This window comes from Eupeodes corollae, chromosome 2 (assembly GCF_945859685.1).
Source record: "Eupeodes corollae chromosome 2, idEupCoro1.1, whole genome shotgun sequence".
Classification (NCBI taxonomy): domain Eukaryota; kingdom Metazoa; phylum Arthropoda; class Insecta; order Diptera; family Syrphidae; genus Eupeodes; species Eupeodes corollae.
Window position 1 is genome coordinate 87,778,606 of NC_079148.1, and position 12,405 is coordinate 87,791,010.

Below are 12,405 nucleotides of genomic sequence, written 5' to 3' on the forward strand. Positions count from 1 at the left end.
TAGTGTAACTGAAAATTTGAACTACCAAAGAAGTACACATTTTGCTCTCTTTCATGAAACCTTACACGAATATGATAAAAACAAAGTTGGGCTGCGCAGTTAATATCAAACCATAAGACTTGATGGTTCTTAGTCTCTTTTTATAAAAACAAATATTGATAAAGTTCAGCTTGACAGTTTAAAAGAAAATTTGAGTACACGTTTTGCAAAAATAAAGAAATTGTTATACCTTAAAGGTATATCTTATGCATGTTATGAAAGCTAGATTTGGTCGGTTGAGGCGGTTCGGTTCTTTACATTATTGTCATCAAACATATTTTACTTGAATTTGGAAAATAATTTGTATTAGAAACAATATAAAACAAACAAAATGAAATACTTATGAACATTTTCAATGGGAGTGTATTTTCCAAGAGAACTATAAAAATATTTTGGTTTGATTTAGTTTAAGGAGTAAGGGTTGTTGTTTCTAACGCCTCGATGCGTTTGCGTTCAAATAAAGGGAGGATATCGAAGATTTTCTCTTTTACTGAATTCGCTCCAAAAATCGGTATAAAAGGATATTCAACCATTCTCTCCAGTTTCAGTTCGGAAGGTTTCTCACGATGACGATGATGACGATTTCGTTTCAAATCCAGTGATGGGAGGTTTAAAGTGTTTATGTTTAAAGTAATATAATTTAATACCTACCCTTACTCTAAAAATATTGATTCATTTGTTCTTTCGTTGAGATGGAATATTTGTGCTTAGTGAGTGCTTGAGTGTTTTGAAAACGAATAAAGTACGAAAGTTTGTTTTTGAGCAATAGTTTTTAAATTCACTTCAAATTTATTTTGTAATTGTTTTGAATAAAATGGTCGTCAGTTTTAAAAGAAGTTCTTCAAACAACGGTAACAACCATCGCTCTAGCTTAAATAAATCTCATCATTTAAAGAGTTCATCAAAATTAGTTCACACAAATGCATCTTTAAAAACAACTAATTTTACTGTGCTGGAATTGAATTCAAATTTGACTGCATATATCAAAAATGAGGATATGGCAGCAACAACAACTGCAACAACCACAAAACAGGATATAGCTGCATTTCCCGCACAAACTGTTGCCACATTTGTAATAAACAATAAACGACCAACGATAATTATATACCCTACAGGTATGTAATTTAAGGAGGCCATACGAAGAGAGGGTGTGTTTTTTTATTTCCGCCGGAATTGCTACTGATACAAGTAAAATATGAAAATAAGGATTAAGTCTGTACTCAATTAAAACATAATAATTAAAAAAAAAGTGACTACTACACCAACCTTATGTTTTTATGGACGTACGAAGTGAATGAATTTGGTTCATATATGAACCTCACTTCAAGGAAATCGCTTGACCCAGTTGGGATGTAGCTAGATGTATAGTTAAACTTTGAAACAAAATACATTTTTCTAATCATAACTTTCCTTACCTGGTTAGTTATGTGGGCCTATCTAGGCGAATCCTTTTGTTTCCTGGTCTTTGTTCTAATAAATTGAATGATTTTATCCCATCCTTTTTCCTTTAAAAGAAATCAATTTTTTTCTGAAAATAGACTAGCGTAAGAAATATAGTTGATATTTCTGAAAAAGAGAAATACACTAAAATAAAAATAATTAATGTACTATCTGTTAGCGGTATTATTAAAAAACTAAAACTTTAAATTTAGACTACTGAACTACATAGCCTTACATAATTTATGGGAAAGCTGATACCATCAGGTATCATCAAAGTTTAATCTTGCATATAATTATGGACTCGGAATTATCCTGGTTGGGAAAAAATACCTCGAAGGCAAACAGAAAACAGAGTAGAAGTACAGAGATACACTGTGGCTGTACAGATAAGATAATGTACAAATTATACCCTTATGAAAATTGGGGAAAAGATTTTATTATAAACATACATATTATAAAGGCTGTAAAAAATGGTGCCCATTAATATGGGAAAGGTTTCTGGTATGTAAAACAACTCCCTTCGATAAATAAATAACAGCAGAAACAAAAAGAAAGAATGTACATTAAATTTTAAGGAGTGTTCTTTAAGAAGGAGGTATTTTTGTACATATAAGGATTTTCAAAAATTACAACGAACGTATCATGGAATTCTGGAATCAAAAATTCCAACACAAACATTTATGGTTTAAGGGCGTGTTTATTATGACGGGAGGGCAATTTAAACGTGTTTCTTTTGGCTTTGATACACAATAAAAATATAAAATATACTTCAACTACGCATCTTTAATAATATTAAAGTTCTTCAAACCGAAAAACCCTGTTTTTCGAATATAAAGCAGAACATCACTAAGCCTTAGGAATGCTACTTTGTTTCTAGTAAGCATTTTAGGTTTAAATCCACACTAATATAATAAATGCGAAAGTAACTCTGTCTGTCTGTCTGTTACTCAATCACGCCTAAATTACTTAACCAATTTGCATGAAATTTGGTATGGAGATATTTTGATACCCGAGAAAGGACATAAGCTACTTTTTACCCTGGAAAAATGACGCATTCCGATGCAAAAATTCATGAAAATGAAATTTGGTAAGTAGATAGTTTGAGACTTAAGAAAGGACATGAGTTACTTCTGACCTTGGGAAAACAACGCATTCCCATGTGAAAAAATACTTTCCGGGGAATCTGATCGCTTTCACTCCTAAACTACCAAAGATTTGAATAATATTGGATACAATTGGTATTACGGGAAATTAACGCATTCCCAGCCCTTATGAAATAAGTTGTCGAACATGTTAAACTTATCATACACGTTTATTAACGCGGGCTTGGCGCGCCTCGTGCCTCAAGCTCTCAACGTTAGACATAAACTGTGGCTCCCACCAAGTTCCAAAAATAATAATTTTAAACCTTAACTTTGTTATGCTCAACCTTTCATCGCCAAACACGAGCCATGTAGGTACAACAAATAATTCACTGGGTCTGTCTTCTACTTCTAATAATTCTGTTTCGGCTGAGGCGAGGGACGGTAGAATACCCCATAGAATTTCTTAATTCTTTGGAATTATCAGGGATGCCTTCTCATAAGTTGAAATTGAAGGTTGGTGTTCTAATCCTGTTAATGACACACCAAAGTTATGTAATGGTACACAGCTACAGATTAATCACCTAGGACGAAATTTTATAAAAGCTATTATCATGACTTAATTTCCCGCATTCCGATTGTTTCCTCTGAAAGCAGCATTTCCAATAACAAAAAATAAAGCTCAGGGGCAAACGCTGAAAGTTACAGGTGTAAATTTGAAAAAAAAAATGTCTTATATTCAATTATATGTTACGTGCTCACGAGTCTCAAACCCACAAAATCTTTACGTTCTGGCCAAGGAAGCAAAAACAAAAAAAGACGTACATAAAAAAGTATTGCATTCTTCTTAAAATGCATTAACCTAACCTTACCTAGGACAATCACACTTAGTATGGCCTCATACCATCTCGCCACGATTCAAAAATATGTACAAAAAAGTACAGCTCAGGTTGTTTCATACTACTATTCAAAAAAAAAACTATCTAATACGGACGAGGTCGCGGGTAAAAGTTAGTTTAATATAAAACCGATAAAATTATCAAAACCTTGGAATTGCCCAAAATCGAAAAACATTTCGGTTCTAGGTATTATGGTCGGATCTTAAAGGGTTCTATAAAAACACACACAAATCAGGCTATAATTTAATGTAGAAAAATAATGATTAATAAGCAATGCTGACTTGTAGGACAGTTTTAATTCATCAGCTCAGTGTAAAAGGTTTTACAATTTCAAAAACTTAATGGCTTGGTGTTGTAGCTGTATAGTGCATATATTTTCTACCAAAATAAAAAAATACAGCTTTCATTGACTTTCGACTTTAATCTAATCATTTTTCTTAGCTGTAGTTTATATTTGAAAATATTTAAAAAAGAAAACAAATCTATTTTGATTTTACCAAGAAAAAAGAGGCTGGGCTGATATGAGTTAATTCTTATTTCAAGAACATCAAAAAGTATGCTATAATATTTGAAGCTTAAGCTATTTTCTGTTAAGATATTGGAGACGTTAAACCATTGTAAATACAAATGTTTTACCAATTTAGTAGTAATTTGTTTAACTTTTGTAGTGAAATGTTTAAAATAACATTTTATATACTATGAAAAAAAATGCAATTCAATGTTTTTCTTTGTTCTCATGATATTTGAGTTAAAAATTACACTGGCTTGCAAGGAAATCCTCCTTTCAATAGGATAATGCAGCACGTCAGGTTTTTTTAAATATTCGCGTTAGAAAAACACTTTTTGATGTTTTCGAAGTAATATTTTCAAGTAAGGTAAATTTTGTTTAAATAAATTTTCTGTGCAAGTCCAGCATTCTTGTCACCACCGGTTTGCTGATAACTTTGAACAGCATTTTGTCTTCTGCGCGTATTCATATCGGATGATATGGTGTTAAGTAAGATCATAAATCCCTCTTTATAAAGACGATAGCTCTTAACAAAACTAATACAAAAGTATATATTTTTCATTAGAATGTGTTCAAATACTCTACCGTATATATTTGTTCGTTCAATTTGCTCATACCGTTCTTCACTTCTTTGCAAATTGAACCAAATTCTAACGGTGTCCATTTTTGTAATAATTATTCTTGTCCAAAACATTGATGTTATTTTTTTGTTTTTAAAAATGTCAAAGAACTCGATACTCGTTGAAAAGTACAAATTTTTTCCAAAACAAGTTGGTATAACTGGCATCCGATTCTACTTTACAAAAGTAGAAATGAGTTTCGAACAAAATTAAAAGTAGAATCGAGTTATATGGTAGAGCCCCTGATTTCGAATTCAGATTCCAAAATTTTCGATCAGATCTCATTTTTGAGATATTCTTATTTTTTCGATTTTCTAACCCATATAAAAGTTGATGTGTTGCTATTATCTTTTTGTGTTTGATTTGAGAACAATTAAGTGGTGATTCTCATCGGCTTTGTTGAGAATGAGAATCACCACTTAATTGTTCTCAAATCAAACATAAACATCAACTTGGTCAAAATTATAAATCATATTATCTTTTTGGCAACACTAGTTTAAACAGCTGATGCACTTTTCGTGTTTTATTTAACCGTCAAACATCTTTGGTTCCCTCTATAATTTAACCATGAATCGTCTTATTGAATTGAATTATTTTAAAAATGCGTGCTCTGTTAAGAAAGTTCATCGCGCGCTTCTTCCATTCCAATTGTGTTTAGCGACGAACCTTATTTTCGGCTCAATGGGTACGTAAGTAAGCAGAATAGTCAATTTTGGGGTGAATATCAGCCAGAAACATTGCAAGAGCTACCAATGCATACAGACAAAGTCACAGTTTGGTGCGTTTTATGGGCGAATCGTAACGTTCGATGATGCGAACGTAACTGTGAATGGTGAGCGCTACCGTGAAATGCTAAGATCATGCTATTTAACGTCTTTAGCCCATTTTTTGTGGTGCTATGTTAAAGATCATGCCTATATAGACAAGCAATCTTCAATTGACGCATTGGAAGACAACATTGAAGCTTTTATTCGTGTGATACCGGTTAAAATATTGGAAAGAGTATGCCAAAATTTGACTATAAGTGGATGGACCATTTGAGGCGCAGTCAAAGTCAACATTTGCATGAAATAATCTTGAAATATTAAATTATATGGACCGTACTATTAATTCAAATAAAAATTTCCTGAATTTTTCTGAATTGTATGTGTTTTTTTTTGAAAAACTTTCCTTTCCTATAGCTTTTAAAAAATCATCCTTTGTTTCAAAATCCTGAAATGTTAGAATTTGTTCGACTTTGGACTTAAATTCATCGTATCAGAAACTATAGAAAAACTTTGCTTTTGATCCTGAAAAAGAAAAGCTGCAGGGCAGTGTGTCGAATTATCGCAATTATATATTTCAAGATAAAAAAATAACACTTATATAAAATTAAAAATACGACATTCCTCCTTCTTTTCACAAACAGCACTCAATAATCTTTCTGAAACCGATGGTTCCAAGCCTAGTCAAGGCTCTTCTTCATGTAACTTTATTTGATTGTACTTACTTGAGAAAAAAAATAAATGTGTCTTTTATAAATTAAGTATATATAAAAGATTATAAAACCTTTAAACGAACTTAGCACTGCAAAAACTGTGCACGTGTGTGCAAAACTGTTAAAATTCAATCAATTGATATCATTTACTGTCTTCCTATCAGTGTGAGTCGTTTTTTATAATTTAAAAATACAATCTGAAATGAAAAGCATTGTTGCTATAAGAATAACGCTAAAAAAAACACATTTAATGAATTTCATTGTTCTTAGTTTTTGTTTTTAAAAGCTTTTATACAACTATCTCTACATCTTTGACTCTTTTTATTATGACGGATATTGAGATTTTGAATATCCTCTTCATAATATGTTTTTTTCATGTGGGGTTAAAAACAGTATAGGATGTCGATATTTCTGCTGTTTATGTCAATCAATATTTTGAAACATTAGTAAAAATTAATTCATAATTAAGTTATGATTTGATGTCATATAAAAGATTATGTTATGCAGGTTAAGTCCTCAAAATTTTAGACGAATGTGAAAAATGTTTTTATTTCTGTACAAGTTCAAACGAGTCAAAAAAGGTTGTTTTCTATAAGCTACTAATATTTTTTAAGATTCATTTTAAAAAAATGGTTTGTGCTAGAAATGTTTGGAGGAAAAAAGTTAAATTTTTGCAGACCAGTGTTATTTTCTACCAATGTCTAGTAGTTTTTTCACAAGGTTTTATTATTTGCAAGAAAAAGTGTCGAATGTATATTTTTTAAATTCGATACTGTAGTATCATTTCACCATTACGGACATACGAACTTACGAACGCAGACACAGATATCTTCTTGAAAATTATGGATTTAGATTTATTTTTAAGAACCCAGATTATCTGTATTTGTTCATATGATCTTTAAAGTGCTTTTCGGTTAATGGTTTTCCCCGCTTTACTATTTTCTTGTGTATCATAATTTAAAATTCAATAAGTAAAAGTAATAATCTTAATGTGTGACTGTCATACCAGAGGTCTTGGGTTCAATACCTGTCTGTGTCATCTGACGTTTTTTTTTTGGGTACTGCCTCTTGTAAGGAATTAACAAATCCTCCAAGAGTACTCCTTGTCATGAAAAGAGCTTTCTCAAATTAGCTGTTCGGTTTCGGTTCAAAACTGTTTAAAACATCAGGCATGCTTTCTTTCGACCATATCTTACAGATAAGTTGGTGCATGCTCCTAACCAACTTATCTTCAGCTGCTTTAAAGAGCTAGGCATTCAAACCATCCACCCCAGCGGCTTTCAGCTTAGATATGGCAATCTTTACTTTGTCTATGTCGGGAGGACAGGATTGTTGGCTTTCATCGTCTGTGTTGAATGGATCATCCTGCCTGACAGTGGAATACGGTTCGTCGTAGCCGTTAGCAGAAGTATTCCTTCCATATCCTCAGCATTAGCTGCGGTTCCACTATGATGTTTGCAGCCTTCGGTTCTAGGTTTATGTACTTGTGAATTTCGTTTCACCTGTTCATAAAACTTTCGAACTTCATTCCTGCTTTTAAACCTCTCAACATCTTCCACCGCAAGCTTCTCATGCTATCTCTTTTTTCTTCTGAGAAGTTGGTGTCCTCTCGCCTCTTCTGCTCATACAGCCCATGAGCAGCTCTCGCCCTTTTATGCAGCCCAGCTTTGCGTGCCTGTTGTTTGGCTGCATTTGCCTGCCGACATTCTTCATCAAACCAGGGGTTCCTTGTTGGTAGTTGCTTGAAACCCAGCACGTCAGAGGCGGCTTCTCTGATTGCATCTTGGCTATGTTGCCACTGGTTTTCGATACATTGTGTTGGCGTCACAGAACTTTGAGAGAGGTTACTTGTAACTCGGTCGGAGAAGGATTTTGGTGATCTCTGGCGATTGTATCTTTTCGACGTTGTATCTTCTCAGCACCTCCCTGTTTTGCCTTGAATCTGGAAATCCGAAGTGTTACCTTGGCTACAACGAGGTAGTGGTCCGAGTCGATCCTAGCTCCTCGCAAAGTTCGTACATTCATGATGCTGGAAGCGTGTCTGGCGTCGATCGCAATTATGGTCAATCTGGTTGATGGTAGATTGATCTGGAGATCTGCAAGTTTCTTTTTTGGATGTTGAGGTGTGGAAAACGCGTACTGGTTACCATGACGTTTCACCCTGCAGCCTGAGCCTGAATCCGTTATCTTAAGGGTTGTTGTGCAAGCTGTACAAGATGTCTTCCCTTCCTAGTTTTGCACTAAAATCGCCCAGGACAATTCTAATATCGTAGCTAAGACACTGCTATTATGTTTGGCTAAGAGCTCGAAGAACAAATTTTTTGGTGTTGTCATCTTTCATATCTGTGGGGCACGCATATCAGTCAAATGTTGCTGAAATTAGTTAAATTAATGCCGATTGTCAGGCGCTTGTTGATGCGGGGCACATAGGTTTGATTTTTTAAAGAAATGTACATAAAGGATTAGCTATAAGATATTTGTTGAGAAAGAGTACGTATATTTCAGTTTTGTAAGCAGAAAATAGTTGTACAGGGTCCGGCAAAAAGATCTCCCATATTTTAAAGAGCAATGACAAATAAATAAACAATTTAACAGAAAAATGTTATTGAATTTGTTAAATACTATGCCACTTTACATTAAATAAAATAATCTTAGTTTTAAACATTACCATTATATCTAAATACAAACTTCCAAAAATACGGGAGGTTTTTTTGCCGGACCCTGTATTACTTAAGCTATTGTTTTTGCTATAATGAATTTACCTTATCCTGAACCTAACCAACATTTGAAAAGTGATTGCGGTTAAGGGTCCAATATTTGGTTCTGGCACGGGGTCCGAAAGATCGAGCTGCGGCTCTGATCGTAAAAATGTTTTCTTAAAGCGTTTCTATTAGAGCTTGTTATGCTTTTCATACAGCGCGAAAAGTCATCCTATCATCATGTATTTGTACATATTCTTTTGATTCTGGTTTACACGATAAATTTGACATATCATTCACACCCTCTATGCATCGGAGACTTTAGATACGCTACTTGTGGTTAACTGTGCGTCAATTCTAATAATCTAATAATAATATTTATTTAATGCATTATTTAAACCTTAGCTTCCATTTTTCTACGCTACACAAAATAATGAGCTGTTGTTAAATTTTTAAATTTTTAACAAAAACTTTAGTGCTGTAAAGAGTATTTTAGACTGGACACTGAGTTAAACCAATTAAGAGTTTTTAGCCCCTTTGTTTTTTCCAAGGTAAACAAACTCCTTAACTACTTCGAAGTCATTATTGGTATCAATTGTGACTTTGTAATCAAGTTGGTGGATATAGATACTTTTTGTTTGTTGATAGCAGATATCTGGTCGTTTCCTTGTTACTTAAAACTTTTTCAGGGGTCTATTTTGATATTGCACCATATGTTTTCCAATGACTCTACACTCAAAACTGGGCCCATATAGAATAACTTGTGATTTATTTTACATGACTTTTCAAAAGTTAATACACCATTAAGTAATTTGAAAAATACTTACTTGGGTCCTCAGAACTCTAAAGTCCCTAGTGAGGCATCAACTACTGCTTTCTTGGAAGAATTCAACTGCATTACCTGTCCTGCAATACAGTTATTACCTTTTCGAAGAGTGTGTCAAATTCACTGCCACTTGCGCCTTCGTATAAGATTGGCAACGCGTTTCTGACCCTGATTATTTTATATAGTTCCTCATTGAATATATTATTGAGCCAGAAAACCCGTAAGATTTTTTCTTCGAAACCTATCAATAAGGCACCTATCAGTTTTCTTTTAATCGTTGCTTTTATTTTTCATGTGCTGCAACAGTAACTGATCCAATGTTTGAGTGGAACAGTCGTAGCTTTCTTTTCAAGCAAAAAGATAGTTGTTCCTCCAAACATTGGGCTACATCCTTAATGTAGCCTTAGATTACCTGATACGGCTAGTGATATCTTGTTAGATGCCGCCTTTAGTAGAGATAGTGGAATTGACTTTCAACTCCAGGATCTCTGCTTCTATTATCATAAATGAGGGTAGCAAGCATGCATCGTCTGCGTTTTATAGATGTTTTGGGAATTTTGTGAGAGTTCATCTTATTTCTCCGTTCCCTATCAAGTTTGCGCGCAGCACATCACTGATCATCAATAACAACTGAATTTGTGACGGTATGCAAACTTGACATTTGGACCCATCATTAGTCGCCTTTATAACAAAGATGAGTTTATCCTGTATACTACTACTCCACAAGCCTGTTAACGTTGTCAAAAGCATTCCCAATTTATATTCAACGGACTGCTCTTTGACGATTCGCAAGATGTTGATGTGATAAATGCAGGAAGATCCAGTAAGAAATCCTGCTTGTTCAGCGTTAGGTGTTTCTTCAAGGTATTCTATTACGCGTTCTAAGACAACTTTCGCTACTGTTTTGAACGACTGCATGTTGAATGCTATGCCTTTCCAGTTTTCACACTTTATCAGGTCTGCTTTTTAGTTTATATAAATAATTTATAAGATGAACAAAATATTTCCATTTACTAAAAATTGTGGGGAGATAAAAAATGTTATATATTGCTATTATGTAAAGTATACATTTTGGAATGAGAAGAAATAAGTAAACTAACAAATTAACTTTTTAAATCAATTACATTTATATTTATACTTATAATGAACACGTTTTTCTATAAAGAGACTATATTTTTTCAGTTTCACCAGAATCGGTTGTTATTCCGATTGTTTCCTGCATCCTAGGATTTCCTTTATTGGCCTTACTAGTTATATGTTGCCTGCGAAGACGTGCTAAGCTGGCGAGAGAGCGTGATCGACGCCGTAATTACGATATTCAGGACCATGCCGTTAGCCTGGTCAGGTTTAGTCCAATTCATAGGCTTAGTGAGTTCGCGCATGATTGTGTCTTTTATAATAATAATTATTAATTTATTAAATAATGCATTTGTCTCGTTTTTATTGTTTCCGTATTTCGGCTTTCTTATGAATTGATTTTCAAATGTATGACCCATATAAAAACTAATATTTTATTTATTTCAGATAACCGATCCTCCAGAGTTATCAGCTTACGCCCTGAGCGAAGCTTAAGCCATGGTTTTCCATCACTTGAACTTGACACAGTGCTGGAAGAACGGAGTGACGTTGAACAAACTCAAACCGAGATCTTTAATTCGGACTCGCCAGTGGAATCAACATCACAGCACAATTCATATTCTAGCTAACACCTACTAAATGCGATGACTGGCAATAAAAATAGAATAAGTAGTAGTTGCAGTAGTCCCTTAAAAAATTATGTTGAACAAAATAAATTTACAAGTATTGACGATCATTTATCAAAATCAAAAGAACCGAAGCACAAAACGATACGTTCCGATTCACATTCAATACTTGATGGTTCACCATTGTGGACGACACTGACTCATGCTCAGACAATCAATGAGTTTTCCAATGATTGTTCATAACACCCAATACAATTATTATCAATAATATCAAAATATCTTCCTACAACGATAAAGTGAGGACCTTATTTGTACAAAATATCTATTTAAAGTACATACAAACCTAGCTAAATAAAAAAAAATACAAGACCAATTCTTAAAATTTTGTGTTTTTTTTTCATAAGAAAAAGAAAAAGATATTGGCCGTCAATAAGAGTAAAGCCTTGAAAGCGGGTGAGTATTAACATTAAAAAGAATAATAGGAAGCATAACTTTTCTCACTTTGTTAATAATTTTTAAAAGAGGCTGGGATGCGACCCACAGTTATAGCTTTCCACCCCGTCTTCAATTATTTATTCTATAGGTTTTCGTGTTTTGTGAAAAAAGTTGTCAGTTGAATTTGTTTTAAAAATTTACTAAAAAGTCCCAAAACTCTACCAATTTACCAATTTTAGTAGATTTTATTGAATTTTTTTATTTCTCATTTATAAACAAATACAGATTGCATTTTTATAAAACAAATTAGCATAGATTGAAATCATTTTGAACTCAGTACCTTGATTTATTCACAACATATTGGGAATCGAACACCAGTTTTTGATAATTTAGCGATTTTAATTTTTATGAAAAACTGAATGTTTAATTTTTTTTCAAATTTACTGAATGTCAAAAACAATATTTTCCATGGGATTAAATTAGTTTGAAGTCAATATTTTTAATTTTCAAAAAGATACATATATGTATGAGTTGAATTGTTTTGTTTAAGTTTTTATTTTTTGTAAAAAAAACTGTCAATTTTATTCTGAAAATTTTACCAGATGTCTAAAACGTAATTCCTGGTTGCTTAAAATTATTTTTGAGACACAATTATTTTTTGTTCTTAAATATTTCGA

The 12,405-nt window shown here is 33.1% G+C and overlaps 1 protein-coding gene across 3 annotated transcripts; it reads left to right on the forward strand.

Annotated features, from left to right (window-relative positions):
• The first annotated feature begins 519 nt into the window (after window positions 1-519).
• Window positions 520-11,669, forward strand: LOC129948089 (uncharacterized). 3 transcript variants are annotated; one of them, XM_056058911.1, is made up of 4 exons: window positions 573-890; window positions 951-1,154; window positions 10,773-10,958; window positions 11,115-11,669. In XM_056058911.1, the coding sequence occupies exons 1-4, from the start codon at window positions 854-856 to the stop codon at window positions 11,294-11,296; spliced, it is 609 nt and encodes a 202-aa protein (XP_055914886.1). In that variant the 5' UTR covers window positions 573-853; the 3' UTR covers window positions 11,297-11,669. The 3 variants fall into 3 exon arrangements, with proteins under 3 accessions (XP_055914887.1, XP_055914886.1, XP_055914885.1); XM_056058912.1 differs by having other exon boundaries at window positions 520-1,154; window positions 10,773-10,930; window positions 11,115-11,255; XM_056058910.1 differs by having other exon boundaries at window positions 573-1,154.
• The last annotated feature ends 736 nt before the right edge of the window (window positions 11,670-12,405 follow it).